Genomic DNA, 17,373 nt, shown 5'->3' with positions numbered 1-17,373 from the left:
TCGGGGATGTGCGGTGGGACCGGGGATGTGCCGTGGGATCGGGGATGTGCCGTGGGACCGGGGATGTGCCGTGGGATGGGGGATGTGCCGTGGGATCGGGGATGTGCCGTGGGATGGGGGATGTGCCGTGGGATCGGGGATGTGCGGTGGGATCGGGGATGTGTCGTGGGATCGGGGATGTGCGGTGGGACCGGGGATGTGCCGTGGGATCGGGGATGTGCCGTGGGATGGGGGATGTGCCGTGGGATCGGGGATGTGCGGTGGGATCGGGGATGTGCCGTGGGATGGGGGATGTGCGGTGGGATGGGGGATGTGCCGTGGGATGGGGGATGTGCCGTGGGATCGGGGATGTGCCGTGGGACCGGGGATGTGCCGTGGGACCGGGGATGTGCCGTGGGATCGGGGATGTGCGGTGGGATCGGAGATGTGCCGTGGGATGGGGGATGTGTCGTGGGATCGGGGATGTGCGGTGGGATGGGGGATGTGCGGTGGGATGGGGGATGTGCCGTGGGGTCGGGGATGTGTCGTGGGGCCGGGGCTGCGGGGTGCGCTGGGACCGCCGGCCGGGCCCAAACAGGCTGCCGGGTAAGAGGACACGGAGCTCCTGCCAGGTAAGGGCTGGCTCTGAGCTCCTCAGGAAATTGGGGTGCGGGACACGCTACCACAAAGCAGCTCCGCACCAGCCCCGCAGCTGGAAAGGGCCCGGTAAGGAACGAGTCCCATGGACTTCCTCAAACCGACTCAAGGTGAAGCAATCTCGTATTAAGCGGCACGAGCTGGAAGGACAAAACATCCCATCCTACATGAGAAACCCACTCGCAGCCCACCCAACACAGCTCCACCGTCGTACTGCTTTAGAATGGCTTCTAAAATGCAATTTTCTTTGATTCCCAGCATCCGTTTTTAGATTCCATTGTTGTTCAGGCAGATGAATTTCTTTCTCTCTGTACCAGCAATCAGAGGGCCATTCACTGAGGCAGTAAATTAACTGCAGGGCTGTTTCCAACACACTGCAGCAGCTCTCAATTACGGAGGTACAAAGTGCCAGGAAAGATTTCCCCCCACAGAAAATTCATCCAAAATAGCACCACCAACAGCACTGAAACTGCTTCACCCTTGCCCTTCTCAAACTTCAACTCATGAGCACTGGTCGTAAATCCCTCTGTCCTCAAGCTCTGCCATTAATATAAGACCTGAAGAGACGACACAGCAAATCAAGTGCTGTGTTTGGCCACAACGTGCCTGGAGAACGTCTAAAATGTTATCTTTAACTGTCAAATTGATAAGCTGGTGAAAAAGTGTAATTTAAGAGGATTAGAGATGCACAGCCAGCATTAGCTTAGTTCAAATGTCTGATAAAATATTACATGTACAGAGTGCACAGAATTAACGTGATCATTTATAACCATGGACACATCGAAGATGAGACAGGAGTGTGATGGCTGCTAGATGGGTGTTTCAGGATTGCACTGCTCTTTTTAAGGTTGGCTGAAATATTTCTTTACAGGGAAAAAAACCTTCAGTTTTCTTAAAAGTAAAAACAGATATAAAAAGCTTTTAATTTAGCATGAGTATTTTTTACCATCATCAAAACACAAGGAATATTGCTATGTTGAGCAGGACACACCACATCAGTATTTTCTAAAGGAGAAGGCACACAACAGGTTGAATTTTAGCAGTTTTTTAATGGTGTCAAACAGGAAACCATCTATTCTTGCATCTTCTCGATTGTTTCCTCCTTGTACTTGCCCTTCTCCTTGCCAACCTGGCGGGACTTGGCTTTACGCTCCAAGATCTTCTTGCGGTCCTTGTCCAGCTTTAGCCTGGTGATCACCACCTGGGGAGAGCACAAGGAATTCAGGGTCCCTGCTCAGGGTCAAGGACAGCAACCGATGCCAAATCCACCTGGAACCACAGCACAGAGCTGCTCTGGGCACCCTTTGCCTCACCACCCTCGCAGGCAAGAATTTCTCCAACAATTCCTGTTCATGCTCCCCGTCTTTTCTGTTCCTGCCTCCTCAAACTGGCAAAGAAATCGATGTGTTGGTATTACTGAAAGCACTACTTGGAAAAGACAACAATCAAATCCTAGAAATCCCATACAGGCTCACTTCTCCTCAGTTCCTTGTGCATTTAGGTCTCTCTTAATTGTAATTTCCACCTCTTTACCCAGGAGAGGCAGGAACTGTTCACACAGCCCAGTGCACGTTGGTAACTAAACATTCCTCTGCTCCTCTTGCACGAATAACCAGAATCTTTATGCAAAGCTTTATCAAGATCTAGTTCCCAATTAATGAAAATTTTCACAGAGTGAAGAACCAGCAGAAAATTCCATTTCTCTCATTCAGCACACAAGTACATGCACTGGCTCCACCACAATGTCACCTTGTCAGTCAGATGTTGTTGCTGCACACAAGTTGTGATGTTTTGGAATAATTCTGCCCTCCCTCTGCTGAACACACCAACCATTTACACCAGAAAACCTGTTACAACTGGATTTTTTCCACCAACACTTCCATCTTTGTGCCCACATGGCAAGGCTGAAGCAGACTGAATTCATCTGCTTCAAACCAGGTTTTGGCAAGTTCTTGTGTTTAGTTTGAAATGTTTCCTGTTATGATCTAAACAGGCTTTGCCTGGTTTTCACCAACTCTGAACACCTCAGGCTAAACCCAGATTCAGTTCACAACAGCCTGCAAGAGCAAATCACAATTCTGAGCATCTATTTAAGCCTTGCCAACACCTCAGCCAGTGCAAGTGCCACACAGCAAAGATGAAGGACTGTTCTAAATGATCTGTTTAGTGCTTTGAAAACATCAATCTCTTCAAAGAAGCACTTCAGCCAGATCCCAAAGTCTCCAGCAGCTTTCTACTCCTAGAAACAGCGAGGAGTTCTTGGTTTCAACTCACTTCTCTGCTCATGACACCATGACACAAGATGCTTTCCTTGATGCAGCATCTCCATTCATTATTCACAGAACCACAGAATGGTTTGGATTGGAAGGGACCTTAAAGAGCATCCAGTGCCAAACCCTGCCATGGGCAGGGACACCTTCCACTGTCCCAGGCAGCTCCAAGCCCCGTCCAACCTGGCCTTGGACACTTCCAGGGATCCAGGGGCAGCCACAGCTTCTCTGGGCACCCTGTGCCAGGGCCTCCCCACCCTCATAGGGAAGAATTCCTTCCCAATATCCAATCTAACCCTATTCTCTGGCAGTGTGAAGCCATTCCCCCTTGCCCTGTCCCATCCATCTTTCCTGTAGCTCCTTCAGGCACTAAAAAGCCACAGTGAGGTCACCCCAAAGCTTCTCCTCTCCAGGCTGAACAATGCCAGCTCTCGCAGCCTTTCCTCCCAGCAGAGCTGCTCCATCCCTCGGATCATCCTGGAGCCTCCTCTGGACTCTCTCAGCAGCTCCAGCTCCTTCCTGTGCAGGGCCCCAGGGCTGGGGCAGCTCTGCAGGTGGGGTCTCACCTGAGAGGGGCAGAGGGGCACAATCCCCCCCTGCCCTGCTGCCCACGCCGGGGGATCAGCCCAGGGCACGGGGGGCTCAGGGCTGGGGCAGGTCCAGCTCTCACCCACCAGCACCCCCAGGGCTGCTCCATCTGCTGATCCTGGGGGCTGCCCTCACCCAGAAGCATCCCCAGCACTCGGTGCCAAGTTCCACCCATCCCAGAGAGCCCATGAGCCCCCCAGCTCTGCTGGCAGGTGCCAGACCCCGGGTGCCACCGTACCTTGCTGGGGTGGATGCCCACGTGCACGGTGGTGCCATTGGCCTTCTCCCGCTGCACGCGCTCGATGTAGATCACGTATTTCTTCCTGTACACCTGCACCACCTTCCCGATCTGCTGCCCCTTGTAGTGTCCTCGGACCACCTGAACACAGCAAACACACTGAGCCACGCTCCACAACCTCCCTTTGAACAGCCAGCCCACCTTACAAACCACGACTGAATTATCCAGCTGAGCTGCACAGGCTGAAACCCCAACTCTGCTCCTTGTGCACGCAGCCACAAAGACAGGAGGGACTTGCCAATTTCAGCATCACGAACATGGAAAATAGATCAGAACTGTGCTTCTCCCCCATTTTCCCTGCAGTAAACCCTAATGAAGGAGTTCTGTAGCTTTCAGCCAGGTTTCAATTTTCAATAGTTTTTACCCTAACTTTTCACCTATAATTGAGTACTATATAAAAAAGCCACTTAACTTGGATTCATTTCTAACCCAATCTTTGAAATATCATAGGTAGCAAACAGTCTATAAAAAAAACCCCGTTCTTTGCTTTGTGCTTTCTTGCTAAAGTTTTTAATTCAGCATAATAGACAATGTAAGAAACTGAACTGCAGCAAAATCGCCAGCACCTTTCTGCTCCTGCTATCTTCCTCGTCACTGAAGTGAATTTAAGGAACTCAACAGGCCAAATCATAACTCGATCAACTTGGATTATTTCTGCACTGCTCAGGGCAGTGCTCCAGCACCAATGTGAATTTGTGCCGTGCTTCCCTTCTGCACAGGCTACATACGGAAGGAGAATCCCAGAATCATTTGGGTTGGAAAAGATCTCCCAGCCCATCGAGTCAAACCTATGACCCATCCCCATCTTGTCCCCAGCTCTGAGTGCCACCTCCAGTCATTCCTTGGACACCTCCAGTGATGGGCACTCCAAACCTGCCTGGGCAGTTCCAATGCCTGAGCACCCTTTCCATGGGGAAATTCCTCCAGGAAACTCCACAGAGAGAGAAGTTCAGGTGTGACAGAGCAGCCTGGGGCAGGGCAGTACCTGGACCTCGTCGTCCTTGCGGATGGGCATGGAGCGCACGTTGTACTTCTGCCGCAGCTCCTTGGACAGGGGCGAGGACATGATTTTCCTGCGGATGTGGGAGGGGGCATTGAAGTGCCTTTTGCGGTTCTTGCTGCGGTCCGAGGTCACAAAGGGGTTGAACTTCATTTTGGCTGCATAAAAAAACCCCATCAGTTGGAGAGCTGCTCACAACACACACACACTACACTTCACCATCCACGCCCACAGAATCTGCTAAGGCATAAAAGAGCGATCTGAACTATTCTTAATGCCACCACTGATTAACAAACCCTCATATCCTGGAGTCCAAAAGAAAGTTGAAGGCTCTTCCCTGACTGACAGTGACTCTGCGACTGACACACGTGCACATCAGACCATCCCATCCAAACCTCTGCATTCCCAGCACTCAGGACACCTGCACCCTGACCACTCTCGTTTACATACATTTATAAAAATGTATCTTCTGGGCTGGCAGAGGGAACTCGCACTGCTCCTGCATCTCAATAAAGCTCCTTACCAACGTGCACAGGTAACACCTCTACAACTCCAATATATCTCCGACCTTTCCTAAACAACTGCGCTACAGGACTGCCTGTAAGGATACTATTTATCCTCATGCCAAAGGATAACCCAAATTAAGGATAAATTAAAGGCTCTTTTTGCTCAACTCCGCAATTTTGAAGCGCACACACTGGCAGGGCTCGGCTGTGTTAACTCTATACCGCACCAGCAAAGCACAGACTGAAGCAGGCCGAGCTCCCCCCGGAGACCGAGCTCTCCCCGTCCCGCAGCTCCGCGCGGGCCCCCGGCCACCCGAGCCCTCTCCCGCTCCCTGCCGCTGCCCCGCGGAGGCCCCGCCGGCCGGGGCCGGCCCCGGATGACCCCGATGGCCCCGGATGGCGGCTGCCGGTGCCTCACCCGCTGCCGCCGCCGCGCCGCCCGCCCGGAAGAGGAGCCACGGGCGCTTCCGCTTCCGCCAGCGCCGCCGCGTCTCGCGAGAGCCGCGCGCCCGCCGCGCCCCCTGGCGGCCGGGGGTCAGCGCTGCAGCGGGACCGAGCGGGGACAAACCCGGAGAGACCGGGAAACGACCTGGGAACGGAGCCGGGATACAGCGGGGACACACCCGGAGAGACCGGGAAACGACCTGGGAACAGAGCCGGGATACAGCGGGGACAAACCCGGAGAGACCGGGAAACGACCTGGGAACAGAGCCGGGATACAGCGGGGACAAACCCGGAGAGACCGGGAAACGACCTGGGAACGGAGCCGGGATACAGCGGGGACAAACCCGGAGAGACCGGGAAACGACCTGGGAACGGAGCCGGGATACAGCGGGGACAAACCCGGAGAGACCGGGAAGAGACCTGGGAACAGAGCCGGGATACAGCGGGGACACACCCGGAGAGACCGGGAAACGACCTGGGAACGGAGCCGGGATACAGCGGGGACAAACCCGGAGAGACCGGGAAGAGACCTGGGAACGGAGCCGGGATACAGCGAGGACAAACCCGGAGAGACCGGGAAGAGACCTGGGAACGGAGCCGGGATACAGCGGGGACAAACCCGGAGAGACCGGGAAACGACCTGGGAACAGAGCCGGGATACAGCGGGGACACACCCGGAGAGACCGGGAAACGACCTGGGAACGGAGCCGGGATACAGCGGGGACAAACCCGGAGAGACCGGGAAACGACCTGGGAACAGAGCCGGGATACAGCGGGGACAAACCCGGAGAGACCGGGAAGAGACCTGGGAACAGAGCCGGGATACAGCGGGGACAAACCCGGAGAGACCGGGAAACGACCTGGGAACAGAGCCGGGATACAGCGGGGACACACCTGGGCATCATCCCTGGAAAGGACCTGGGACACGGCTGGAACAGAGCCGGGATACAGCTGGGACACACCTGGGCATCACCCCTGGTACCCACCTGAGCGTCATGCTCTGGTACCGACCCGGCATCAACTCCTGGTACCCATTTGGGCATCATGCCCAGTACCCGCCTGGGTACTGGTCCCCAGTACCCACCTGCGCACCCTCCCTTTCAGTCATCCCCTCCTATTCAGCAGCAGTTCCTTCTCTCCATGGCGAGCGCACACACTGGCAGGGTGAGCGAGGGTGAAAACAGGAACACTCCACTGCTTCCTCCTCCACAGCCCAGCCCATGTTCCTCAGCCCAAAGGACACCAGTGACACCAGTCCCATGTTCCTCAGCCCAAAGGGACACCAGTGACACCAGTCCCATGTTCCTCAGCCCAAAGGGACACCAGCTGCCTGGGACTTCTGCCAAGTTCAAATTCCCCTGCCCAGCCCCTGCTCCTGTGTCACTGTCGCCTGCATCCCTGTCCCCACAAACCAGCTCGCCTGCACAAACCACTTCCCTTTCAGGTAGACGTGGTCCTAGTACAAATTTTCAGGACACAGACTGATTTATTCCCCAGGAAAATTGGAAGAAATGAACCGATTAGTTGGCTGAGACATAGCTAGGTTGGGTTTGGGTTGGGTTTTTTTTATAAAGATAAGCTGGAAAAGTTTGGGACTGAGTTGCAGCAGGCTGAGATTTGGACAAACACCTTCCCCAGAGCCTTTATTTATCATTTATAGAGGAAGGGACCTTCAGCACCACCCATCACTTGTGAAAATCTGAGTTCCCATCACTGGAAGAGGCAGGATCTCTTCCTTCACAAAGATGTTGTCCAGCCCACACCAAAGTAAAGGGAATTGAGTTCTTAAGATGGTGCAAACTTGAGCCCAAACTCAGTGTGTTGTAACCCTTTACTGTTTAATCTTTAATAATTGCCTCAGACACAAGGCTAAATGGACATTGAAGGAGGAGGGCACAAAAATTGGGTTATTTCATGTACCAAGGAGCACAGTGACTAAAGCCAAACCCAGCAAGTCCCAACCGCAGTCCACTCACCTTCCCTTAAAAAAGGAGAGGTTAGGACACTTGGTACTGTACAAAACCAAGCACTGAATGTCCAGACATGACTCAGGGCCAATTACAAAAGAGCCTCGTGCTAACTTTCACCACAGTGACCTGGCTCCCAGTGATTTCACTGTGTGATAATGCTCAGTCCACTGAAATCATAATTAAAAACAAAAGGAAAAAAGCCCCTTTAGATTGATTTTGCAACCGGAGTGCAGCAAGAAGCCAATCAAAACACGTAAGAGTTTTATTTTTAATTATGGAACTATAAAGGCTAATAGTTTATTAACATAAGGTTGTAAATTAAAGACAAATGCCAGAACTCCTTAACAGTCTCCACTGTAGAAATGTCGAAGACTTGTGCTTTAAACGTCGCTGTACCAGACACCGCAGGGCTGCCCCTCCTCCCTGCCCCCCTCTCCCACATTCCAAGGAGAAACCCCTCACTGACACCCCCAGTTTGCAACTTCAAACAACCCTTCTAAAGCAGAGACTCATCCCAGCCACTGCCAGCCCCAGCAGCCCGTGTGTCACACAGAGAAAGGACATTAAATGAGAAGGACTCAGGAACTGGTGGCACACAGGGCCACCTACATCGCAGACCTCACTTCTGACAGCGCAGTCGAATGCAAGTATTTGAGAGATCAGATCAAACATTCACAGATGCATCTCTCCCGGATTTTTGTACCCCACTTTCATTTTATTTTCTTTAAAAAATCCTCTTCAGCAGTCCAGATACTGCCTAGAATACACCTAATAACTTTCCCTAGAGCTACAAGTTTTTAATTCCACCATTGCAAAGCATTCTATGCCTCAAGTTCGCACCATAGGGTGGAGTCTGGAGTTACAGGGAGTAGTTTAAAATGGGAGTTTCAAATATTTTACTTCCTACAGAGATGTCTTTCTTGGAAACCCAAACACTTCAATGAAAACACTGACTTGAAAGGGCAAAGTCAGGAAGAGGGATGAGCACCTACAACCGAGGCTTTCCTTCTGCTCTGATTCAAAATTCTTTTGTTTGCAAGGACATCTAAAAGCACAACTAAGCTCATCTTGTCTTCAGAAAATTAAAAATGGAAGTGAAATCTCATGGATGCAGAGGCAGTAAATGCCTTGCTTTCACATTTGGAGAGATGAAGAGCAGATTCTTCTGTAAACACACGATGCAGTGCCACGGTGTGACCCGAGCCAGCCACGCCTGAAGGAAAAGCTCAGCCCAACTTCCAGCAGCCCCAGAAGGTGGCCTTGGCTTGGTAGCACTCAAAGGCTTAGACCTGGTTTAGAGAACCAAGGTACAGACTATTTCTCCTAACTTGAGTACAATTTGTTTTCCACATCTAGCCAAAAAAAAAAAAAAAAAAAAAAAAGTGATTTATTACCTTATTAATTACCTTATTACTGGGGATATTTTGGCAGAGAGAGCAGGCACGCTGAAGTGTTTTATTTCCAAAAAAAAAAAAACCAAAACAAACCAACCAATTTCACTGGTCTGGTTCAGAGAACTGGCCTGGACTACACAGGAGGCAGTTTAATACAGATGGGGAATGGGGAGCAGGATGGAAATAACACACCAGGGGACACAAGGAATCTGCAACCCACTTTGTCTGTGTCAAAGAAATTGTACTGGGGGAGAAATTTCAGAAAATGAAATTTTCTGCAAAGATCTCCCCTTGCCCAGCTCAGGAGAAGGGTGCACTAAATAAATCTCAGCATAAGGAAGATGCTAAAATATTAAAAATTTCATCGTTGTAATCCACTGTTCCCAAGCTGTCAGCAAAGACTCACCAAATCCAAAAGGAAAAACTAGGACATTTTAGCTGTGAGCTTCAGCTGGTCACAGTGGATTAGAGGAAATCCTTCAGCCAGCAGGAGAAGCAATTGCCATGGAAAATCCCACATCCAGAGGGTACCGCTCGCAGGCACACAGACACGTGCCCCAAATGAACATAAGCATCTCATTTTCAAGTTCATTTTTGTAAATGGAAAAAGAAAAAAATGTAAAAAAATCTATCCATACATGAAGGGGTCCAGGAAGTCACACAATCCAGTTTACACCTAAAGTAAGAGCAATCAGTCCGGAGTAACAACAAGGGAAAAACTCCAGTGCTGTCGCTTGTCCGAAGTCACTACAGGGCAGAGCATGGCAGGGGGAGAGCAGCTGGCTGCTTCTTCTTGGTGGGTGGATAAAACTGGCTGCACCTTCCCTGGTTCCAAAGCAACGAGACAATTTCAACAGACAATCAGGAATTCTTCTGAAATGCATCTGACTCTAACAGTAACACTGAATATTCAACGATTTGTATCATCACAGCATAAAGTTTGGATAGTCTGCCTCCAGGAAAAGGCAATGGGTATCACCCAAGAGAAACTCTGCACCCATCTTAGAATTTACAGCACTGAGTTCAAGATTTTTATTTTATGATTTATTTTTTTTCTTCTTTTATCCATCCTGGAACACTTAAAATTTGTGTATCCTCAGCTCAGACATTCACAAGGCATGCGGAGACTGTCACTACTCAAGGAACATTGATGAGGCTCTGGAAAATGTACTGGCGGGCATTTGGTCTCATTTTTGTGACCTCATGCCCACCACAACATGCAACACAGCCCTGGCAGGAGTTTTCCCCTCACATCTCCGTTTTTTGGAGGCTCCAGAAGACAAGGCTTGAAGGAATGGACAGGGAAGCTCAGGTACCATTTTAAGGAATCAAAGAAAACTCCCAGCAAGGGTCAGCCTGTGGGAATGCTGCCCTGTGTACCTGTGGGAGAGCAGTGTCAGTCCAGGGCTCAGAAAAGATGCCTGACTGAGTTTTAAAGGAAAAGGGAGGCACCTTAAATCCTGAAAAGTCAGAATTCCTGTGTTTGACAGGTGTGTTGAATACACACACACAGAGCAAGAGGGGAAGCTGTGCTCATCCACCCAGAAGGCTGCACCATTTTTCTGAGCACAGAGAATGTACAACCTCTTTTCAAAAAAAAAAACGATAACAACAATAATAAAGCAGAAGTGCAGAATCCAGACTTTTGGGTGGTCTGTGTTTAAAAACAGAAGAAATAAAAGCTAATGCTGTAAAGACAACTATTCCCTTTCAAAGCAAAGGCCACATAAAACTGTGTTGCTCAGTTTGGTTTTTACTTCATGCCACCTGTAAACACAAGACTGGATATTCAGTTAGTGGGAAGAAATGAAACCACTTTTACATCCAGAGTAAAAGAAATGCCCTCCACTGCTGGGATCACAGATTACCCAGGAAAAGGTAGCTGGGGAAGGCTTCCTCTTCTCCTTTGTTCACTTCATTAGAAAGGTTGTATCTGAACAACTGAGCTTTCAATAAAAGCATAGAACATTTCTTGATACGTTATTTCTGCCCTCTGTCTCTTAGGTTTGCTGTGGGGACTAACACTTTCCATTCCTCACCAACAGATACATCACCTTTTTGGCACCATGGGTGGAATTTCTTCCTCATGTGTAATTTTGCCCTATACAAAAGTCGATTGTCTGATCATGCAAATCCAACAGAACTCCAAAAAGTGCCACAAGACAGTTCAGCTCTTTGCCATCTACTCCCTAGTCTGTGCACTGCCATAGCGACCTCCCAGAGGACAGACTGTCATCCTTACTTAGATCTGATATGGCATTTCAACCTCTCTTTCTGGGGGGAGGGAATCGAAATCCACACCCTGATTCCACTTATTTTTCCCTCTCAGAGCTCGGAAATGCATGGAGATTTCTTTGATTTGTTGAAGACGTCTTCACTGAACAGCCTGATTAGAGAAAAACATACTGATTCAATCAAATAGAAAATAAAGACAAAAACAGGTAGTGGTAGATCTCTCAATCTTTGCTCCTGTCCTTGGAGTCGAGGGTAGAGTTTCACTGCTACTGCATTTTGCCCAGCTGGATCTTCTTCCAGGCCTCTGATGCTGTGAAAATGCAGGAGTCGAGGATCCCAGCTACAGTAAATGTTCCTCCAATGATGGCACATATCTGGAATTACAGAGAGAGGAAAGACATTTGTCACCAATGAGGGAAACTTTCACACAGCTCAAACTTGGAGGAGGGATCCTGCTGCTGGGGTATTTTCTGGAAGCACAGAAGGAACTGGGTGACAGCACTGGGGATGGAATTACATGAGAATCATTCACAAAAAACATCCCCTGCAGTGGAATAAATTAGTCCTGAACTCTTCACAGCCTGAGCCCATCACAAATCCCAGCTCCCACAGCATGAACACTGCTCCTTTCTGGGCTAAACCCCACCTAACTCAGCTTTCTAGAAGTTCTATAGATGTTGCTCACATCTTCCTGCTACTGTTTTCTATTATAAACACCACAGCCTTGTAGTCTTTTCCCCATTTCACAAGATAATAATTCACAAACAGGCGAAAGACACTGAAATAGCACGTGAAGGGCAGTGACTAACAGAGAACCCAGCTCCCAGCGACACCACAGCTCACCCTGTCTAACACTTTCCATGACAAGGGCTGCTGACAGCAGCCAACTTAACTCTTTGTGGGACAAAGTTTTCCACACAAGATGTCTTGGGGCAAATTAAAACATGTAATCACTTTCAAGAAAAGAGTTAGGGAAAAAGTTAATCTCCTGATTAGCATTAACAGCCTACTTCACTTCCCACATGCTACGAAAACACAGAAATATTCTGTGTATTCTGTCAAACCAGAGTCCCTGTGGAAACAGAATCACAGAATCATTTAGGCTGGAGAAGACCAACGATACAAAATATTTCCCTGCTACACTGGCTCACTGGTTTGGGATTAGTCTCTCCTTCAGCTCCTAGCTCATAACAAATCCCCTTTTTCCAAGGCAGGCCCTTGTCAGGAGATAAGCTCCATATCTTGTTCCCTCCTCACAACCCAGTGTTGTTATTCTCAGAACCACCTCATCCTACACAACGTAAAAGACCAAACTGAAAGAGCATCACAGTTATGAAGTAAAAAAATGTGGGAGTTAGGAAATTAGAACTGTGTAATTAGCACATGGCTGGTAACGTTTTTAGGTTACGTTGTGGTGTATCACACTTTCCGTGTGAACGCTGCCTGGTGGCACCCTGGGGCTTTCTTCCCCTCCTGTGGTGTTTGACTTCTGCCTCCTCACCAGCAGGTGGTTTGTATTAACCCAGTCAAACGTTTCTGTATCAAAAATAGTGTGGCAGCAGGAGCAGGGCAGTGCCTGTCCCCTGTGCTGGGCACTGCTGAGGCCACACCTCAAGTGCTGCGTCCAGTTCTGGCCTCTCATGGAAAGATGGACATGGACAGGCTGGAGCGTGTCCAGGGAAGAGAATGGAGCTGGAGCCCCAGAAGTGGCTGAGGGAGCTGGGAAAGGGGCTCAGCCTGGAGCAAAGGAGGCTCAGGGGGGACCTTGTGGCTCTGCACAAGTCCCTGACAGGAGGGGGCAGCCGGGGGGGTCGGGCTCTGCTGGCAGGGAACAGGGACAGGAGGAGAGGGAACGGCCTCAGGCTGGGCCAGGGCAGGCTCAGGGTGGACAGCAGCAGGAATTTCCCCATGGAAAGGGTGCTCAGGCCTTGGCAGGGGCTGCGCAGGGAGGTTTGGAGTGCCCATCCCTGGAGGTGCCCAAGGAAGGGCTGGAGGTGGCACTCAGAGCTCTGGGCTGGGGACAAGGTGGGGATGGAGCACAGCTCGGACTCAATGGCTTTGGAGATCTTCTCCAACCCAAACTATTCTATGCTAAACATCATAAAACTGCAACACAGCTGGCACAGAAGGGAACTGGTGCCACACTACACGCACCATGCCACGTCTCTGCTCCCACACAACACCCCGTGGGCAAAGTCACAGACAGAAAAACAACGTAAGAGCAGCAGCAGCAGCGCTGAGGGAAAGGAACAAACAGCTCACTGACGGTGAGCAAAGGCAGTGAGAACTACAGCTCCTTTCCATGTGTATTTATAACCAAGATATGAACATTTAGTGAGCTCAGTGAAACAAGGAGCTGCAGGAAACGTGGCTTTTGCAGGACACTGAGCATTCCAGCAGATCAAGGCTGCTAAAACCAGAGCACCAGCCTGAGGCAAAGTCAGGATTTTTAGGGGACAAGTCTAGCTCCTGCCCCTGTGGCCCCCTCCCTGCTGTCCCTCAGGACGTGACACAGGGTGACTTCCCAGGGAAAATGCCCACCACGGAGCTGGGTTATTTCAGTTCAGAGCAGCTCAGCTGATGGGAGATGTCACAGCACAAACACAAACCCCGTCCAACACCCAGATTCTGCATCACACGGCAGGAAAATCTGACTTCAGTGCAGCAGCACAAGGGGCTGGGGAATTGAAAAAAAATATATAAATTCATCTGCAGAGCTCTGTAGTGCTGAGTGGGGATGAGTCACACACACCTGGCACTGGCTCGGGGCCTCCTGCACACAGAGCTTTGAGTCCTGGTGACGAAAAAAGGGCTTGGAGTCCTTGTGACCAGCACTGGGCTCTAGGTCAGCACAGGAGCTGCCCCACGGTGTTCCTTTATCATCACAGCTCTCATACGTATGGGAGGCTGGCAGCAGGCACGTCTTTAGATTTAATGGAATAAATGACTGGGAATGGCCTGGGTTTAGCTCTGTGAGGTCTGTTTTACTCAGGCCCAGCCATTAAAGGATGAAGGGGAAGAGACACAGATGTGGAATAATCCCAGCAGTGAGAGCCCATCCAACAGGAGGAATGCACCTTGAGCAGAAGGTGATCACAGCAGAGTGGGATGCAGGCTCATGCCTGAAGGAAAACACGAGTGGATATGTAGGAGGAGGCAAGGCTGCAAGCAAGGTGACAGGCAAATGTCAGACACACAACTGTGCTCCTCTGGGATGTCCTGAAGTCTGAAAATTACTTTTAAGGACAGAGGGGATCAGTAGGACACTCAAGCAATTCCTAGTAAGGCAAGCTGCAGAATCCCACCCAGAGCTTTTCAGCACATCTGGTAGAACGCTGTCTTGGCTTGAAAAACGCCACAGGAATGAATCTGTGACACCTCTCAGTACCAGTCCCCAGGGCTGAAATTACTCTGCCTGCAACCACTCTGTTCCAGCTCCCCCCCCTCATTATTTCCAGTTTAATTCTTTTTCACACCTAGAGGCCAGATGAGTCCTCTCACACCAGGAAAAAATATTTCTTTGGATTTTGAATGCTTCAGCAGAACTTTGGCTGCTTTTCTCCCTGCTCTCCCTCCCAGACCCTACACTGATCTCATGATAAAACATTCTTTCAGTCTGGCCACTCACAGGAACTCATGAATTTTCAGCAGTGAAACTTTTCCCCTTGCTCCATAACCTCAACCAGGAGGTCTTGAATGGCTTCTCTTTATGAGGGAGGAGTTGATTTTAAGTAGTGAAGTTTGACATGCAAAAAAACTTGTGTTTAACACTATGCCAAGTGTCTGGTTAACCCCAGGCAAACTCATGGAACAGTGACAGTGGCAGCACTGATCCACAGTACAAAATCTTATTTATTATTGAACTTTTTGGAGCACGACATGTAAAGTAAAAAAAACCTTATGCTAAACCAAAGCCTTTGCACAGGAAGCACCTCTCAAATCATACAGGAAATTAGGGTAATTCCCCACACCACAAAGATCTAAGGAGCAGGCATGAGATAGAATAGGGACAGAGAGGATCTGGGAATGCTGCTACAGGGCTGGAATGCTGCTCTTAGCAGTGCTGAAGTTTTGGAGGGCAAACTCATTAGTGACAAAGAGCATCAGATAACCTTGGCAGCAGCAGCAGGAGATGCCTTTGGCTCTCTGCTGAACAGCCAACACCCCTCTCCCGTGGGATCATCCCTCCAACACTGCCACCATCACCCCCCTAAAGCTTCTTTCAAGTCCACAGGATCACCCCCCATCCCCAGGACAAATTTAAATGTCCTGAAATCCACAGAGGGGCCCAAGTAAACAGTGAAGGAGCCCCTATCCCAGAGCCTGCCTTGTGGTTTTTAAACTGAACAGCTGCTGCTCAGAACAAGCTGCTGCTTTCCATGGCCAGGCAGTGACTCCACATGCCCCAGCCCAATCCCTGCTGGCCCTTAGCCCAGTGCTGGTCATCACTAACTGGTCTCCAGAGCAACTGTGATGCAAAAGGCCACGCTGGAGATACAGGAAGGGGCTAAAGAACAGATCATGTCATCCAAACAGGGCAGGGAAAGCAAGGCTGGGGAGTTTTGATCCTCTGCAGCGCTGCTCCCTCTTCCAAGCTGTTCAATGCCACCTGCAAGGCTGTAAAGCTGAAATGCAGAGCCAAGGCTGCCCTCCTGTACAGCAATCCCGGCCCAAAGGAGGGCCAGAGCAGCTCACCAGGGCCAGATGGCCCAGACTGAGAGCCAGGATCCAGCCCCCGGAACAAAGCTCTGCCTCCACACCAGGAGTGTCTGTCACACCTGGGTGACGTCCTGACACAGCTACTGCCAGCACCAGCATCATCCTCACGCCTCCAGAGGAAGGACATTCAACTGAAATGGCCCTCAGTGAGCTGCTTGACACCACAGCCATTTATAAGACCAAACAAAGCAGCCAAAAGTCAACTGTAAAACTCTCCTTAAGCAGCCCAGCAGCCAGAAAGTGCCTGGCTAACTTTACAGACAGAACAGGGTGAAATTCAAGCAGGGGCCAGTGATTCAACACTCAGTCCAATGAGGAATATGGTGTGTGGAGAGGACTGTTATTTTGGGGAAGAGGAGAAACTGAAATTCTTATTTAATGAAAATGAAGCAACCTTTAAATCTTTTCAAAAACAGAAGCGGAGCTGCTGTTCCGTTTGTGGATTCTGAGTAGGAAACACACACTTCAGTTTTTGAGGTGATGGGATACGAACTCAAATGAGATACAAACCCAAAATGTCACTGTGGCAACCAGGAAGGAAACCCTCTCCTGTGGTCCCTTAGATCAACCCAGAAGGAGGGTATCAAATTCAACAAAGATGCTATTTACAGGCATGCAATGGTGCATCAGCAGTGAATCAATGCTGACAATAAAATTAAAGAATAATCACAGCTATCAAATCATTTCCCATGAAAACACCTCCACAGCCTCACCCCCAACAAGATGCGTGAGAAACCTCTGGTAGCATAATTTGAGGGGAAGAAGCAGAGGCAGAATGAGATGCCAAGTCGTGAAATGCTGATGTTTGACCTTTTTTAGGATGATGTTTTGAAGCCAAGCAGACGTGCTAAGAACAGAAAGTCTTGCACCACAACATTTAGATTTTGCTCCAAGTCCCCTTCTCTGGGTATTTGTGTATTCCAGAGGTCACTGTCCAAAGTTCAGTGAAGGGAACTTGCTGTTTATCAGAAGCTGCAAAATCAAAAACCTGAAGTGCAACTCCGCCACACTGTTTATGTGACGTCCAATTAAAACAGTCAAACAGTTTAAAAATCAGAATTTGAGGTCTTTGCTCCAGTCAATTTACCAACTGCTTCACATTCCACCATGCCTCGCTGGCACAGCTCACTGCAGCTTCAATTTTAAGCCAACTCCCTGAGGACACATTTTTTTAAAGTTCTGGAGGATCTTTAAATAGCTCTTTGCCTAATGAGCAGTTTGGCCAGCACAGCATTGTTCTGGATGCTGAGATCAGGACTGCAGGATGCTCTCTGGACAGATCCAAACGTAACTCGTCAGGAAAACACCCCTGG

At 49.8% G+C, this 17,373-nt stretch overlaps 2 protein-coding genes across 2 annotated transcripts in view; both read right to left on the bottom strand.

Annotated features, from left to right (window-relative positions):
* Nucleotides 1–1,665: 1,665 nt before the first annotated feature.
* RPL26L1 (ribosomal protein L26 like 1) lies at nucleotides 1,666–4,945 on the bottom strand. The gene is made up of 3 exons (XM_048319477.1): nucleotides 4,778–4,945; nucleotides 3,733–3,873; nucleotides 1,666–1,837 (listed from the first exon to the last, which is right to left on the bottom strand). The coding sequence occupies exons 1-3, from the start codon at nucleotides 4,943–4,945 to the stop codon at nucleotides 1,709–1,711; spliced, it is 438 nt and encodes a 145-aa protein (XP_048175434.1). The 3' UTR covers nucleotides 1,666–1,708.
* A 3,011-nt stretch (nucleotides 4,946–7,956) lies between these two features.
* Nucleotides 7,957–17,373, bottom strand: part of ERGIC1 (endoplasmic reticulum-golgi intermediate compartment 1) — a 58,445-nt gene continuing 49,028 nt past the window's right edge. Inside the window, exon 10 of the mRNA XM_048319476.1 lies at nucleotides 7,957–11,715. Coding sequence (XP_048175433.1) covers nucleotides 11,608–11,715 — 108 coding nt within the window. The 3' untranslated portion in view covers nucleotides 7,957–11,607. The remainder of the gene's footprint in view (nucleotides 11,716–17,373) is intronic.

Source organism: Corvus hawaiiensis, chromosome 15, assembly GCF_020740725.1.
Source record: "Corvus hawaiiensis isolate bCorHaw1 chromosome 15, bCorHaw1.pri.cur, whole genome shotgun sequence".
NCBI lineage: Eukaryota > Metazoa > Chordata > Aves > Passeriformes > Corvidae > Corvus > Corvus hawaiiensis.
The sequence above is the reverse complement of the archived record's forward strand: the minus strand, read 5'-3'. Positions and strand labels throughout refer to the sequence as shown.